This window comes from Phytophthora ramorum (assembly GCF_020800215.1).
Source record: "Phytophthora ramorum isolate Pr-102 chromosome Unknown Phyram_PR-102_s0006, whole genome shotgun sequence".
In the NCBI taxonomy this organism is placed as follows: domain Eukaryota; phylum Oomycota; class Peronosporomycetes; order Peronosporales; family Peronosporaceae; genus Phytophthora; species Phytophthora ramorum.
Window position 1 is genome coordinate 1,636,048 of NW_027150652.1, and position 15,702 is coordinate 1,651,749.

The 15,702-nt window shown below is 53.0% G+C and overlaps 6 protein-coding genes across 7 annotated transcripts; 3 read left to right on the top strand and 3 right to left on the bottom strand.

Annotated features, from left to right (window-relative positions):
- Positions 1-2,109: 2,109 nt before the first annotated feature.
- On the bottom strand, positions 2,110-2,955 carry KRP23_7400 (uncharacterized protein; the record flags this gene model as incomplete). The annotated part of the gene is made up of 1 exon (XM_067892709.1): positions 2,110-2,955. The coding sequence occupies one exon, from the start codon at positions 2,953-2,955 to the stop codon at positions 2,110-2,112; it is 846 nt and encodes a 281-aa protein (XP_067744563.1).
- Positions 2,956-3,165: 210 nt separating this feature from the next.
- Positions 3,166-4,065, bottom strand: KRP23_7401 (4,5-DOPA dioxygenase extradiol; the record flags this gene model as incomplete). The annotated part of the gene is made up of 1 exon (XM_067892710.1): positions 3,166-4,065. The coding sequence occupies one exon, from the start codon at positions 4,063-4,065 to the stop codon at positions 3,166-3,168; it is 900 nt and encodes a 299-aa protein (XP_067744564.1).
- A 181-nt stretch (positions 4,066-4,246) lies between these two features.
- KRP23_7402 (uncharacterized protein) lies at positions 4,247-5,482 on the top strand (the record flags this gene model as incomplete). 2 transcript variants are annotated; one of them, XM_067892711.1, is made up of 10 exons in its annotated part: positions 4,247-4,267; positions 4,417-4,546; positions 4,623-4,671; positions 4,720-4,810; positions 4,878-4,931; positions 4,982-5,003; positions 5,077-5,164; positions 5,235-5,280; positions 5,380-5,396; positions 5,461-5,482. In XM_067892711.1, the coding sequence occupies 10 exons, from the start codon at positions 4,247-4,249 to the stop codon at positions 5,480-5,482; spliced, it is 540 nt and encodes a 179-aa protein (XP_067744565.1). The 2 variants fall into 2 exon arrangements, with proteins under 2 accessions (XP_067744565.1, XP_067744566.1); XM_067892712.1 differs by having other exon boundaries at positions 4,623-4,659.
- Positions 5,483-8,118: 2,636 nt separating this feature from the next.
- KRP23_7403 (Calcium/calmodulin-dependent protein kinase type II delta 1 chain) lies at positions 8,119-10,299 on the top strand (the record flags this gene model as incomplete). The annotated part of the gene is made up of 2 exons (XM_067892713.1): positions 8,119-8,213; positions 8,307-10,299. The coding sequence occupies 2 exons, from the start codon at positions 8,119-8,121 to the stop codon at positions 10,297-10,299; spliced, it is 2,088 nt and encodes a 695-aa protein (XP_067744567.1).
- A 418-nt stretch (positions 10,300-10,717) lies between these two features.
- On the bottom strand, positions 10,718-12,483 carry KRP23_7404 (DNA-(apurinic or apyrimidinic site) endonuclease 2; the record flags this gene model as incomplete). Its single annotated transcript, XM_067892715.1, has 7 exons — positions 10,718-10,911; positions 10,994-11,259; positions 11,340-11,440; positions 11,501-11,746; positions 11,818-12,015; positions 12,085-12,245; positions 12,309-12,483. The coding sequence occupies 7 exons, from the start codon at positions 12,481-12,483 to the stop codon at positions 10,718-10,720; spliced, it is 1,341 nt and encodes a 446-aa protein (XP_067744568.1).
- A 140-nt stretch (positions 12,484-12,623) lies between these two features.
- Positions 12,624-15,053, top strand: KRP23_7405 (DNA polymerase alpha subunit B; the record flags this gene model as incomplete). The annotated part of the gene is made up of 9 exons (XM_067892716.1): positions 12,624-13,514; positions 13,581-13,646; positions 13,719-13,904; positions 13,969-14,068; positions 14,140-14,297; positions 14,370-14,476; positions 14,547-14,609; positions 14,688-14,817; positions 14,877-15,053. 9 exons carry the CDS (start codon positions 12,624-12,626, stop codon positions 15,051-15,053), a joined length of 1,878 nt encoding a protein of 625 aa, XP_067744569.1.
- Positions 15,054-15,702: the final 649 nt, after the last annotated feature.

Genomic DNA, 15,702 nt, shown 5'->3' on the forward strand with positions numbered 1-15,702 from the left:
AGCGGGAATGGGAGGTTTCGGCGGCCGTTTTGCCAGGAGCCGCCCACCTGTATTTTGGTATCCCGCTGCTTGAAGCTGCTTTTCGACATGGATCACCATGAGGTGCTTGTAGCCCCGCGTTGTGATCCATTTTCACTCGTAAGAAAGATGGCGTTCATCGACGTATATGTACCGCGAGCGAATAGGATTGCCCGGCCCACCAAGGCGGTGCTGCCGTTGCCCGCCCGGTCTATTTGTGATGTCTTGTATTGGTGGGCTCCTGACGTTACGACTGAGACGCTGCATTTGCGCTTGCAAGCAAGACTTATTTGCCGACGATATGCGATGGCTGTCGTAGAGCCGTATTCATCGTCAAACTGTCGGTGTAGTTTAGCGGTGACTGTATGGGTGCGTACTTGACGCGAAAGTTTTAGCGGTGGACATACCCGCAGACAATCGAGTCCCATGAATGCAGACCGACTGCCGGACGAGTGCCATGAGCTGCTCATTCCGCAATTTGGCACAAGAGGCTCAAGCGATGGACCGACTGGCCTCGTGGAACGAAGACATCGAGAGGCTCGCCGAGGAGCCGTTGCCGAGGACTCCTCGGAGCGGAGCGGCGAGACCGGGGGCGAACTTCCCTCTCCACTGGTGGGCACATCCTTCTTTGGTCTGAGGAACCTCAGCAACCAGTCCGTCTTGAGAAGGACCCCGATGCGCGATGTCGACTTCGACGACCAATGCTTCACGACGACGCCATCAACAGCTGCATCGAGATTGAGCTCAACCCCACTCCTCAGCAGCGTGAACTCCTGAAGAAGATGTTCGGCAGGTCTGGAATGAAGTCGTGAAGCAATCGAGAGAGGACTGTTTCTGGCTGAGCGATCAAGAGCTCTCACGTCGGTACCGGCCAATCCGTACCAAACGAACCCTCACAGACTACCTACCAGCGTATCACTTGGAAGTGCACTCGAAAGTGCTGGATTCGGTCTTCCTAGACTTAAAAAAGTCATTCATTCGGCGTGGGCCTCCTATCGTGCACTTCGACGGCTGCAACTACCAGTCCACACATCTATAAGTCCCCGTCGGAAGACAAGGAAGGATAACTCTACGTCAATTGAGATCCAAGCAACCGATTTTCTCTGGACAGGTGTCGGGAAGCGAGCTCGCTTCTACCCTCGATACTTAGGCTTCCACAATAACACCGAAGAGGGCATCGACACCAAAGAGATTTTACCGCAGCCGATTGCAGCCGTACGTCTACAGTATCTACGCACCGGCAAATCCTACCTGTGCGTCCCGAGACACGGAAATTTCGAGCTTTCTGGTAGCTCTCGCGTGTGTGCCATCGATCCTGGATGTTATCTCCATTTACGACCCGGACGGATTCGCTGTGGCCGTGTACGACGCGGAGAGCCTGCATCTTAAATCCCGCAAGACTCGTGAGAGAAACAAGTGCAAGCGGCAGCGGATGAACAAGACCATGTACGCTACGCAGCAAAAGATCAAGCGTAGAGTGACGGACTTGCATCAGAAGGTCACCAAGTAGTTGTCCCTCACCTGTCACGAGGTGCTGCTGCCTGAATTCCGAGTGTCGGAGATGGTACGACGCCAAAATCGCCCCAATGGCCGTCCTCGCGCCATCACCAGGAAGACGATTCGGATGATGCTGACTTGGTCGCCGTACAAGTTCAGGAAGATGTTGGAGGACAAGATGGCCAGGGCCGGAGGCCAACTGATTTTGTGCACGGAGTCGTTCCCTGGCAGGACCTGCTCGCTCTGCGGGAGAATCAACCGCGAGTTAACGAGACAGAAGGTCTTCAGGTGCCCGCACTGCGGCTACGTGTTCGACCGGGACACGAATGGTGCTCGTAACATCTACCTGATGAACGAGAACATGCTCAGCAGGAAATAGCTCTCCGAGACTGGTTTCTCAAGCGGCGAAGCCTACACCGTTGTGTTCCTGGGGGGATGGTCAATTTCTCTAGGTCTCGTAAGGTTAGCGTTAAGGGCAGTGGAGGAGGTCTAACGGAATCTGAGGCGGTGCAGACCAACGAACATCATAATTCAATAAAATGGCAGGCTCGAAAACAAAGGACAGATGCATGCCTGCGCTATTGGCGCTTCCGTTTACACAGACACATGAGCGGTGGTGTTGGCGAAAGTGCCTTCCTCCTCTTCGTCGTCGTAGGCGTCGGAATCCGAGTCAGACATGAGGTCCTCACCGTCCGCAGCAACGTCCTCTTCCTGAACCCCGGCCGAGGTGATATTGGCCTCAACGTCGACGTCCAAGTCGGCCGAATCATCCAGCACCGAATCCAAGTTGTCGCCGCTCGACTGGGGCTGGTCCATCACAAGACCTGCGACGCCGACAATCGCCGCGATGCCGCCAATAATTCCGCAGATGACCACGACAGGGCCATATGCGTCGATGAACGACTTATTTTCGGCCGAGGTCGTGCTGCTGAGCTTCGTCACGAGTTCGTTGACGTCGTTGGCCGTACTGGTGACCTCCTTCTCGTTTAGCGCGGCCTTCTTCTTTGAGCTCTTTTCCTTCTCATCATCCCTCTTGCCTGAAATCTTGACGCTGCCGTGCTGGTACTCGACCACGCTCTCGTCATTGACGTCCTTCTTCGCGCGATGGTGGGTTTTCGCGATTTGCTTCGCGGCCTTGGAGCCCTTCGAGTCGATGCGGACAGTTCCGTGGGCGTAGTCGCGCACGGTCTCGCTGTTGCCCGACACCTCCTCCTTCACTTGCTTCTTGTGGTGCTTGTGCGAGTGCTTCCTGAGAGGACCCTTCTCCTCAGTCTGCGGCTGGGGCGCCACCGGATTCTGGGAGACCTTGACGTGCACCTTCACCACCTCTTCCTCCAGCTGTCGAGGCACGAGCTCCGCACTGACACCAGCGCCAGGCGCTTCCGACAGGACCACCGCAGCCGCCACGCAAAGTAGCACCAGCGTTCGAGACAGCACCATAGTCAGCTCCGACCTTCTCTCGCCTGCCCGATTTGACTTGTGACTTCGCTCGATCTTCTCTCGAGCTGGTGGGTTTCGCAAAAGTGGGTTCCAGGTGCCTGATATAGTCGACTTTGGGAGGGATATTTATTTCTGAGGTTCAATTCGTTAATCTCCAGCAAACCAGTTGAACGTATTCACATCGGGTATCAATTCTAGTAGTGCAAATGGTCACTTCGGCTGGGTTTCCGAGGCTGCCGATGACGGAGCTCCCCATGCGTACGACGCGTACGAGAGGTGGTTCACGACGCCCCAGCCGCCGTAGAGCTTGGTTGCCTCGGGCGTCTTCTTCTCCATACCGGCGCCTGCTGCGACCAGGAACGGCATGAAGTGGTCCGCTCTCGGATGCGCCTCGAGAGCGCCAGGGGCAGACTCCCACGCCACCAGCATCTCTCGTCGCTGAGCATACGTTAGCTCCTCGTTGTCGTCTTCTCCCTTCGCCATCACCGAGTCTAGCCACGCCTGGAAATCGATCCCACACTGCGGGACCTCGCTACCTTCCCCAGCCAAGCCGTGCGTTGCTTGCCCAGAGCAAATGATCAGTGTGTCCTGGTCACGCAGCGGGGCCAGCGCTCGACCCAGCTCGAAATGCGCGCGCGGGTTTAGCTTCCAGTTGATGGACAGCGTCACCACCGGAATGTCCGCCTGCCGACGGATCAGCGTCATTGGCACGAAGGCTGCGTGGTCGAACGCGCGCAGCACCTGAGTCGCCTTGATCTTGCTCCTCGACAGCAGCGCGGCTACCTCGTTCGCGAAGTCGGCATCGCCTTTTGCCGGATACACGACCTTGTACGCTTCCGCTGGGAACCCTTCGTAGTCAAGCAGCATTCCTGGGGCAGGCGACTTGGAGATTTCAAAGCCAATGCGGTAGGACTCCCAGTGCGCCGACACTAAAAGGATCCTCTTCGGCTTGTTCGCTCCACCTGGGTAGAGTTTCTTGAAGATGGAAGCGACATTGCGAGCTGGCCTGCTTGTGCGGTTCTCCGCGCCGTGCTTGAGCAACCACAGCGGCCCGGGTCCGTGGGAAACAGCGAGAACGGGGTGGTGGTAAATGTCGTCGTCGGCGCTCATCGGCGATTCTACCGGGTCAAGTGCAGAAGCGCGTCGTGTGCGGTTGGCGAAGAGTTCGAGAATGACACAGCGCACTGCTATTGTTGCCGTACGACTTGGTTTCCAGCCATTTTATTGGTTGGTCTCGATATGATTGCGTTGTCTAGATTGAGTTATCAAGCGCCGCGGAATTGCAAGCCAGATGGAAGCAGAGCTTCTGTTGGTGCGTCGACTAGCTGGACGTTGCGAGGCAGATCTTCTCCGTTGTTGTGGAGACCGGCCGTAACATTCCATACACGATGTCGCCCGACAGCTCGAAGGGCGCGTCCTCTTGCTCTGGGTTATTTGCTCGCAAGACCTGGACACAAAAAGCTCTCTACGTCAGATCCTCAGAGCCACACCACACTATTCGACGTCAGCAGCAACAGCACCTTTAAACTTCTGCGACTTTGGATTCGCGACGCTCGTGGGCCCTCCAGACGAAGTCGTCGCCGAATTCATGGTAGTAGCTTGTTGTTTGAGAGATTCCGGATCGCGATCTTTAAACGCCATTCGCCATTTTGCGATTTGAACCACAGACCTCCTCTACAAGTTGCGCAAGTTGCGGAATCTGCGGCAAGTTCCGAGGTGAGCTCATGCGCGTCGATGTCGAGTATTACTAACACATGCTGGTAGACGTGTTGCTGTTCGAACACTATGTGAGGGAAGTCAAAGCGCCAACACAAGGATCAGAGCCGCACAGAGCGAAAGCGAGAGCGTAAAAGAAGCAAGTGCTTCATTTTGTGTTGTTCAACCATCGCCTAAAGGCGTACATGTCTGCGTTCATACATCAGGATAGCGAGGAGGAGTCCAATGACGATGACAATGACTGGTCGAGCGAGGAAGAGGTGCGGCGAATGCTACGCGAGCGATCGAAGTGGAATGAGCGGGGGAAAAGGGAGTGACGACGAAGAAATACGGTAAGCTGTTCCTGCAAATAAGTGAACAACAACTTCTTACTAAGTGTGGTGCGTGTGTGCATGCATGTCAAAGTGTACAAGAGGAGGAAGCAGATCAACCATGCCAAAACGATAATCAGGTTATTGCGTCTGTTTTCCTGCGCAGCTGACAGCTCTACCCTGTAAGATCACATCCCTTTACTTTTCTTGTACACACTTTCTTTGCTAATCGGTATGTGCATGATCTCTCAGCTGGCGATGTTGTTCGTGCACAAACTCACACTCAATTGGCGAAGAAGTATTCTTGCAAACATGGCTGCCAGCTGCGGTCGAGAGGAACGCGTAAGCGTGTTGCGCGCGTTGCCCGCTTTCACTGGAGTCAATGTTAATCCCTTAGCTACCGGCACAATTGAGGTATGTGCGTGACGAAGAATATGCATACATTTGTGTGACTAACAAAGATGAATCATTCTGTAAGGGATGCCACCACCACGAGCTGATAAATGCTGCCCCCCAGAACTGCCATGAACTATTTGACGACAGAATTTATGAGCAGAAAGACGTGTTCACCGAAACAAACACCACAACAAAGAGCCTTTACGATTTTCTGTCGCAAACGATGAGTACGTTTCGGTTTGCTTCAGCACTACGGTGTCATTTACTCCACAGTACGCCCAAAACTTGGTCAACTCTCGTCGAAGTCTTTCGACAACAAAAAGTTGCCTGAATAATTTGATTGCTGACTTTGTTGGGGAGGAAGGTAATAGTTGTCTTCTTATTCAAGACGATTTGTAGCCCATGTCAAGCATAATTCTGCAGAGCGCTGCTCAAAAGGAGATTTTCAAGAGGTGGGGGGAACAACCTCGGGTTGGGCTGGACATTAAATACCAATAGCATCGGCTACTACCTTGGTGAGTGCGAAAGGATTGCAAGCATTGTGCTAATAATTATGATAGGAAGACTCGTCGTCGCCGTCCCCACGGGAAAGGGTGTTTCCGTCCTTGATTTTTGGTGTACCAACCAGCAGAAGAAAATGCTGACAGAGATTCTGAAGTACTCCAAGGATAACAACGCGTCATGGTCTAACGTGGATTCAATAGTGGTCGATAAAGATTTTAGGGAAGTGGACGCCTTGAAGACAGCGTTTCCTGACGTAGAGGTACGCAATACTGTAGAATGAAACAGACATGTCGTCCATCTAACTAACAGAATGATGCTTGACGTGTACAGGTTTTCCTTTGCCAGTCCTATGAGGTCTGACAAAGGTACGGCTGCTTGAGTACATCATAGGTTGGCTGCCAAGATGTTGTCAAGTTGCAGTACGATGCATATCACCACCAGTGCGCCAAACAATGGGAAGCTACTCACACTGAGCGGTGGTGCAGCACGTGCACGAACGCTAATATGTATGTTCCAGTCATTAACTTAGCTTCCAATACACAATGTCAATTCCCACTTCGAATAGTGTTGTTTCGGTGGCCGTGGATATATCTAACATTTCAGTGTCTAAGGCTAAGCACAAGGCTGGCGTTGTGGCTTGGCTTGGAATATTGAAGTGCTGTGGTGGTTGACTGTACGCACTGGCATGGTATAAGGTCAGCGTCTCTCATGTTTAATGCAGTGTTCAGGATCTAAACGTAAGTTAGCGTGCTGTCTTCGTAAGCAACTGAGTATGCATTGCCGCAAGCAGCATGTTGCAGGGCAAATTGCCTTTGAACAACGCTAGCACTTGTGGTCCGGATCAGTCCCGTGGAGATCGAACCGTGCTACTCGAAATATTCGAGTAGAACTCGAGTTTATCACGATACGCTGAACGTGAAGGTGCGTGAAGTTGGTCAAGGTGCTCAAACACACGTTGCTTTAACGGGAGACGCGTCGAAGTGGATTGCCAGGCCGCTGGCATCTGGAGCGTGCTGTCGGCAAACGCGGCTTCGGGCAGAGGAATCGGGGCGCACAGGCGGAGCTCTGCAGACAGTTCATCACGCGCGGCATGGACGTTGGCCGTCGAGTTGCTCTGAGCAACTTGCTCATGGTGATCCAGGAGGCAATGAAAACCCTTCTTTTTCGATCACGATTTGCCATACGGCCTCCGTCACTCGCGGCTTCCCAGAAGCGCTTTGCAAAGGAGATCAAAGCGACACTCCAGGCGCATGGCTAAGGTGTCCCGCACGCTAGCGCGGACAGGCTGGGTCGCTGGCATTGACAACTTGTCATTGACAAGCGAATGCCTTCGGCGAATGACTTTTCCTCGGCACAAGTCGCCGTTACGCGGACAGACTACGACAACGGCAACGAGGGCAGCTGAAGCACTCATTTTGCGGCGATCTCCTCGCACGATTTGCGTCGTGCGTCGGCGCGAAGATACTTTCATGTGACGGACGGCCTGGACAGGCGGCGTTGAACTCGCGTGGCCACCAGGTTCAAGACGGCAAGTCAAACCGCGCCGGCAAAGCGCAGTGCAACCGATTGAAGTGCGGCTTGTCGACGCTGCGACGAAAGGGGTGGCTTCACTCGGGACACGTGGGTGTCATGCGCTTTTTTCACGATCGCGGCGTCGTTGCCGCTTTTGGCCAATCATATGGCGGTTTCACCCTATATTATCCACCAATCACAGCAACAGCTGAGGACAATAGTGGGATAGAGGCCACAACCGTGTTTTTGCTCGAGTCGCAGCGACTTCAACATTGGGGATTTTCTCGTGAATTTGAAAGCAAGAACCGTCGGTAAAAAGCACGGCGCCCTGGACCTCACTCGAGGCCGTCATAGTAATACATGTAGTGATAGATAGGTTGCGGAAGAAGCGAGAGCTTTAGGAGGTCTTTTCCCGAATTATCTTTTTTAACTCAATTTGGTCGTATTTCTGGAATTCTCAACTTGACGCAATGTCTCTGGATTGGTTGAAACTTAAGCATACAAACTTCGAGTGTACGTCGCCCGGCTCTTTTTTCCTAAGGCGCTTTTCTCTGTGATGATGTGGCGTACCAGAGCAGCCGTTGTCGAGTCGCACGTCCTCGAGACCATAACGGAGAAGACACAGAGAGCCGCACAAGCAGAAGAGGAACCCCACGCCGCAGTGCTGCCGCCGCTGCTCCAACCAACTTCCACACCAGCCCAGAGCGACTTGTACCCCAAAAAGATGGCGGGCGACGGAGGTGTGATCTTGCCGCGCAACGTGTTCGCAAAGCTGCCCTCGTACAACCCTTTCGTTGGCACGTTCCATCATGCGCCGAGGTGCGTCCAAACGCCGCTGCTGCCTCCCCCCATTTGTATCTTTGTGTTCCGGTGGCTCTAACCTCGTATCTGATGGGTTTTGTGGCCCTATAGCGCTGGAAACCGCGGCGCCGTTTACTTTTCGAGCGACATCGTCGACATGGCCGAGCTCGAGGAGCGCAAGAAGTTTCGCCACCACCCGCTCACGGGCATCTTCCACTCGCTGCCGGGATACTATGACCCGCTGCACAAGCTCGCTGCTTGTCGCCGCGTCATGACGGCAGAAGGCATCTACTCCGACACCGAGTCGCTGCGCTCGTTCGTGGCCATGGACATCACGGACAGCGAGGACTTTGCTTCGCTACAACAGCCCACGCAGATGAACCGCATGTACAGTGACTCGAGGTGCGTCCCAAACGTGGACCTGATGACGCGCCCTCGCCGCTTCAGCGACGGAGATGCCGACCCATTTTTTGCCGGCAACAAGACTAGCTCACCCAACAACAAGAAGGATGGCGCGGGCGACTACCACGACGAGTCGACGGACAGCGACGTGGACGAAGACCTTGTCGCTCTGGAGCAGCAAGCACCGCATTCGACACCGCTGCATATTCTGTCGGTCACGGACAAGTACGACGTCCCCCCGCCTACTGGCTTGCCGCCTCGACGTACTCCTATCAAAAAGTCGAGGAAATCTTCTGGCACGTCGTCTACTAGCACAGAGAGTGAGGGATCGTCCCCGCTGAGGTCGTTCGTTGCGCCAAGCTTCGAGCGTGCCGAGCTGGGCAAGTCAGCCGGCTGCTCCGAGCTGACGGACGGTTTCATCTCGACTGGCAAGGGAATTTTCAGGAAGGTTGGCTTCCGTTCATCGCTTCATGAGCGTCCGAGTGAAAAAGAGAAGAGCAAGCTTGCGCCTGCAAAGCTGCGACTTCAGCGTTCTCTCAGCGAGGGTGACTCTGACGAAGATATCAACAACGAATACACCCAGGCAGCGCCCCGAATTCCTGCGAACCCGTTCGTTGCGAGACGCTTGAACGATGGTGACGAGTTGCGCATCATGGCAATTCACCGCACTGGAAGGCGCGACTCCACGGCGCAAGTGCTCAAAAACGATCACGTTGGTAGCGACAGCGAGGATGAGTACAACCACCCGAAGCCGTATTTTATTCACGAGAAGGCTGTCACGGAGCAATATGAGTTGGTTGGTGAGGACCAGTTGGGTGATGGCTCCTACGCGGTTGTAAAGCCTGCAATACGTCGGGTCAACGGAAAGGAGGTTGCGATTAAGCAGATTCACAAGCGTTTCCTGCGTGACGAAGCTGCCAAGAATGCCGTGAGCCGAGAGATTGAGATCCACCTGCGTTTGCGCCACAAGCACATTGTTCGTCTGTATGAGGTGTACGAGACTCCCGATTTCCTGTACCTTGTTATGGCGAAGGCGACGAAGGGCAACCTGAAGTCGTTGATGCAGAGAAAGCGCATGCTTTCGGAGGCGCTAGCCGGAAAACTCTCGCAGCAAATTGTCCGCGCTGTGCTATTCCTCCATGACATGGGTGTGCTGCACTGTGACCTGAAGCCTGACAACATTCTGCTGAGTGATGCCAAGACACTAAACCAAGACAATGGTGATAACTCCCCGAACATGCGTCGCACAACGCCTCCGAAATCATCCATGGATCCTCATGCTGACGTCAAGGTGTGCGACTACCAGATCGAATTGTGCGACTTTGGATTGTCTGTGAAGGTGCCTGATGTTCGTTTCTTCAAGCTGACGGGTGATGTGCACAAGGTACCGTTCACGGGAGTTACGGGCACCTCAGGATACATTGCGCCGGAGTTGTTGCAGCAGCAGTCGTACGGCAAGCCAGTGGACATGTGGTCGGTGGGCATTATTATTTTCGAGATGTTGACGGGGTACCAGCCGTTCTACCCACCGCATGCATGCATCGAAGAAGACGCAGATTTCTCGGACCGCGTGTGGAAGACGATTAGCGCTGACGCGAAGGACTTGGTTCAGCGTTTGCTGGAGCGCGATCCTGCAAAACGACTAACTGCCGCCGAAGCCCTCGCGCACACTTGGTTCGAGTCGGCCATGTTTGCGATCTAGATGTGCTGATTTGCCAGACTGCCACGACTAACGAAGAATTTCATGGCATGCTGAGATGAGCGATAAGTAACGCGTTTTGGGTAGAGGCGAAGTACAAAAGAAAAAGTATATTGCGAGAACAGACAAAGATTGCTACTACAACAAGTATTTTTCAATCCTGTGTTGCTGGATTTACCCATGTAGAGGTGGGTGCCGTCGCATTTTGCGATTGGGGAAACCAGGTTTACGGTGCCTTCGGCTTCTTGTTACACTTATTATCGGCCCATTTGAAGAAATCACACCTCGCGTCTGGATTTCCCTTCTCGCCCTACATGTTCACATCCTATCAGTGCAGTAAAATCTACAGTGCAGATGCAGTTCAAACTCACCGCTGGTTTGGTGCAAACATAAAACTTGCGGCCCCAATTATCGCCTACCTTCAGAACTGACCGAAGCACAGTCGGCTGTCTGCAATAACACATTGGCGTTGGGGGTGGCCGCCCGCTAAGTACTTGTTGCCACTCGAGTTTTCCTTCTTCAGCAGTTTTGAGTTTAATGGTCTTCGCAACAACATGAACATTCCCAGGAAACACTCGATACTGAGTTGGTGAAGCTTGGTCACGCCAAACGTCCCTACCAGGCGAGGGGGACTTGCGTTTAGCCCCAGCATGACTGAAGAACGAGGTAATGGACTGCTGACCACGGGCTATCCGACTCTTGGGTCTGGGAGCGAGCCTGTCGGACGGCGCCGACTTTGCATGTGCATGACCAGAGCCGTTAGCAGTATTGACACTCTCATTCGTGCTGTCCTTTCGTACGACGAACGCCTTGATACTCTGTTGTGTGCCCGAAAACTCAACAAAGTTCTTGGCGCATAGTGCTGCAGGATTCCCAACGTTGGTGCTCGCATCGGTTTTGAGCTCCACGGTACAAGACATCATCACTGGACAGTGATCTGATCCAAGACGTTCCGGCTCGATGCTGTGAATACATACAAAAAATGTATTAGCACAATGACTTCCTTAGTGGTCAGCAAGTATGCAAGTACATCTTCAACTTACCTGCAAGAGTACGCGCACTCAAGAAATGCGGGATCCACTAAAATGTAATCTATTCGAGTTCCATAGTTCGTCTTCCGCGCCCCTGTTTGAGTGTTCCAGCACTGATACAAATACGTCAATTTCCCGTAACCCAGGCTTCGCAAACACTTTGAGTTACGCACCGTAAACGCTTTAGTATGCTTTGGATGAAAATGCCGGAACGCGTCGACCATTTTTGTTGCAGGCACCATATCCTCAGCTTCTCCCCTGTTACGTTTCAAAGAGGAATTCTGTTCCGTTTCTTCTGGCTCTCCAACGAAAGCGTCCATCCATCTTCTGCAGGGGTGATCCGCAAAGGACACCCCCTCGTATCGGTATGCGTCTGGTTCGCAGTGATCAATTTCTCGATGCGCAATGTTGATATCACCCTGCAGTCAAACCATAGTCAATAAGTACCTTACCTGTCATCAACGTTTTCTTAATTTCAGTGACAACTAACCACGACTATAACGCGCTTGCCCGCATCTCGCAGCGCCTTGACGCGATCTTCTATCAAGGCATGAAACTGAAGCTTATACTCCAAGCGGTCCGCGGATGCAAGTGCAGGACAATAAGTGTTGAGAAGCACAAACGCTTGGTGGTCGGTAATAACACATCGCCCCTCGGTCTCCAGTTCGTTCACCAGCCTCGACGAAAGCTGGCAACAGCATAATAGTCAGAAACGACTCAGTTTATCGCTGAACTATATGCCAAGCTGCTTTGTTACCTCGTTATGCAAAGATCCGACGTGCCCGACGCTGTCACTGGTCTGCCAGAGCCCCGTGAGTCCTTCCTCCGCTGCTACCGTGGGCAGACCACTCTTTACAAAAGTGACGACACCCGAATAGCCTCCTCGATGTCGACAGAAGGAGTAGAACGCGTCGAACCCTGCACTTTCAATTGCAATTCAGCTCCAACTGCGTGACACCATTGACATCTCTCCGGACGGACCTGGCGGTCGCACCAGCTCCTGATCGAGCTCCGAACGCGTCATCTTCGTCTCTTGCAAACAGATTATGTCCGATTCTAGCCCCTCCAGAAATTGCTCCAGACTCTGCTCCAGACGCTGCAGCACTGCGCGCAGGCCATTGACGTTCCAGGTCACAAAACGTAGCACACGCTTCATCCTTGATGATGACCAAAACAACAGCGTCCATAAATATGAATCCAATTTTATCCAATCATATGCTTTTTTAATTTCTTATCAGCCAATCGCAGCATTTGGCGCCGTTTCCAGTTGTCCATTTTGCCATTTGCGCGCCTACGATGAGCGTCGATGTGGCGGCCATCCGCGCAGCCTTCGCGGCCTGCAACCTGGACCTGGAGGAAGACGCCACCGCCACGTGCGTGTCTATCTGCACGGAGTTCGGCCTGAGCTCGGACGACATGGCGGCCCAATGGGACGCGTACTCCATGAACCAGCAGCTCTCTGGCGCGGCGGACGCCGACGGCCTCGTGGCCTTCCGCACGCACCTCAAGCAGCAGCAGCAGAAGAGCAAGGCGAAGGATCCCACGCCGACGTCCGCGTCACAGAAGAAGCGCCAGACCAAGACGCCTGTGGTCAAGCGCGAGGCCGAGAGCCAAGACAAACTCGAGTCGCTGTACAACGTCAAGTCGCCCGAGGGGAAGCACGCGCGGCCCTTTGCCAGCCCCACCGGCAGCAACAAGGTACAACGCACTGACGGCATGTTCTCGCCCTCGTCAATGCAGTCTCCGCCCGGAAACAGCTACGAGAAGCGCACGGACGCAGGCAAGACGGTGTCGGAGTTCAATGCACACCTGAAGAAGCAGATCGAGGGGCTCGGGGCGAACACGGGACGTCCAGTGAAAGTTGCGGCGCCGTTCCCGTCGCGCAATCTTGCATCGAACGCCTCTTACATGTATACCCCACTCTTTCAACGAGCAATTGCATTGGATGAGCAACTAGTCGAGTACGAGGAACTTGTGAAAAAGAAGTTCAATCTGGAAGAACTCAAGCCGGTCGGAGACCCTTCTCCGGCGCAAGTGACCGTGGTGGGAAGAATCGTATGCGAAGCAGCGGAAGGCAAACTTAACCCGAGTGTGGTGCAAATTGAAGGAACAAGGAAGACCTGCGGTGGCCAGCGTGTGCTTCTGGACTTGAGTGGAGTTCCCAATTTTCAAATTTTCCCCGGGAAGGTACGTCAGTTGCATCTATGGAGCTCGGTGCGAAATTCGGAACTTGTTGCTGATATCGTATCGCAGATTGTTGCCTTGGAAGGCATTTTCCCGGATACTCGCTCACCGATGGCGGTCAAGAGGTTCCTCGAGGTAAATTTTCTGTGGGTTTGTCTTAAAGTTATCACGACTGGTCTCACCTTGGCGCGTGCATTCTTTTTCTAGCCGATTCCTGCACCGCCTGCTACAACATTGCCGACACGTATTAAAGAAATTCAAGGCGAGCACGGTAACCCCGTCCGTGTTCTCACTGCATGCGGTCCCTTCACAACTACCAGCAATGTCGACTATCTGCCATTGAACGACTTGCTACAGATCGTCATTGACCAGCAGCCAGACGTTCTAGTTCTCGTACGTGTAGTGAAGATGTTGTCGGTGTTGAAATGAAACTAACTGGTAGTTGTCATCTCTTCAGGTGGGACCATTTATCGATTCGATCCACTCCATGTTCCAAGACGGATTGGTCAAATACGACGGCATGATGCTCAGTTTCGAAGAAATCTTTTTGTTCAAAGGTAGCGGGCATCTCTAGTCAATTTTGCGGTAATACGTCTTGTTAACTGATTGTTCTCCACTTTGCAAACAGTGATGACGCTGTTGAACAATGTCCTGGAGAAGAACGAGCAGATCCAGATTGTGATTGTTCCATCGCTGAGAGATGCTAACCACGAATACGTCTACCCTCAGCCTCCGCTCAACAAGAAGAAGGCGTGTGAAGCGTTTGAGTCCCCCGAGTATGCCAAGGTTTGTACTCGAGAGCATGTGCTGAACGTATACTATTCGATTGTCGAATCTAAAACCACTTTATCACTGCAGCGCGTACACTTCATGTCTAACCCCAGCACGTTCTCGATCAATGGAGTTGTTTTCGGAACGTCAGCCTTGGACGTCGTTGTGCAACTAAGCTCAAACGAGCTGTACAGGTGCGTTCAGTGACCGGGTTGATCCTCCTCAGGTCGACGACTAACATTGTTGGAACCGTTGCTATTGTAGAGCTCAAACTCGCGACCAGAACCGACTACTCCGTCTGTGTGAACAAGTAATTGACCAGCGAAGGTACGCTGACATCTGACTCAAATGGGTTTCAATGCAGAATGCCTTGTGACGTTTGCCGTGCTGTCTGGTCACCAACAGCTATTATCCGATGTTTCCGCCCCCGCCAAACAGTGAGGCTCCGATCGACCTGCGGTATATGAAGCAATTTCAGTTCGAGCAGACGCCGGACATCCTGTTGCTCCCTTCGATCCTGAACCGCTTCTGTGGAGTACGTTTTACCTCCAGCCTTTCGTGTATTTTTGCGTTGTGCTCACTGTTGCTGTGCAGCGGGTGAAAGACTCCATCTGCATCAACCCCGGCCAACTCTGCAAGGGCGAGTCCGGAGGCACGTTTGCGCACATCACCATCCTCCCTCTGTCCAACGACAAGATCGAGAGCGTGGCCGACGACACGAGCGCCCACTTCGTGCCGGACCGAACGATCGTCGAGATCAAGCGCATTTAGACGTTAGCAAAAGGGCGTCTACGAAAGCAGGTTAGTTATGATGTTCATATGCTAAGAAGGACCAAACAATTGACTTGCCGGATTGAACACGTCGAACAGTAGAGTCGCGGTGGCGAGCCTCATGCAAAGTCATAAGCATCGCTCCACTCTCATAAAAGCTGCATTTTTGCTGGGACGGTTAACTGGGCCAACAGCACGAATGCCTTGAATATCTTATGCCCCAGAAACTGACATTTTCAAGGCTTTTCTGTGAATGGACTACAGTGGTGCACCTCGTTTCGGCACCGCTATAATTTGAACGAAACGAAGTCGGATCTTGAGAATTAGTGTTTTCGTGACTAAGATACCGTCACTTATCCGACCTTACTTATCTTTTGTAAAGGGCATGGAGGCTCTTTATCGACCAATGAACGATTTGTTTTCAGTTTGACCCAACCAAAATCCTTCGAACCTAGGTTATCAGCCAATCATAATGTGTCAGATGTGGTAGGTCCTCTAAGCCAGCCATTCCGACGTATCGGGTCGGAGGGACACGAAAAATATGTGTATCTCCTGTAGTGACGAGCATATCATTCGCATATTTGCATTCTATCCGACGCATCCGACCAGGATGGGCTTCAGCGAGCTAAAGCCTGGCAACACCAAGCGA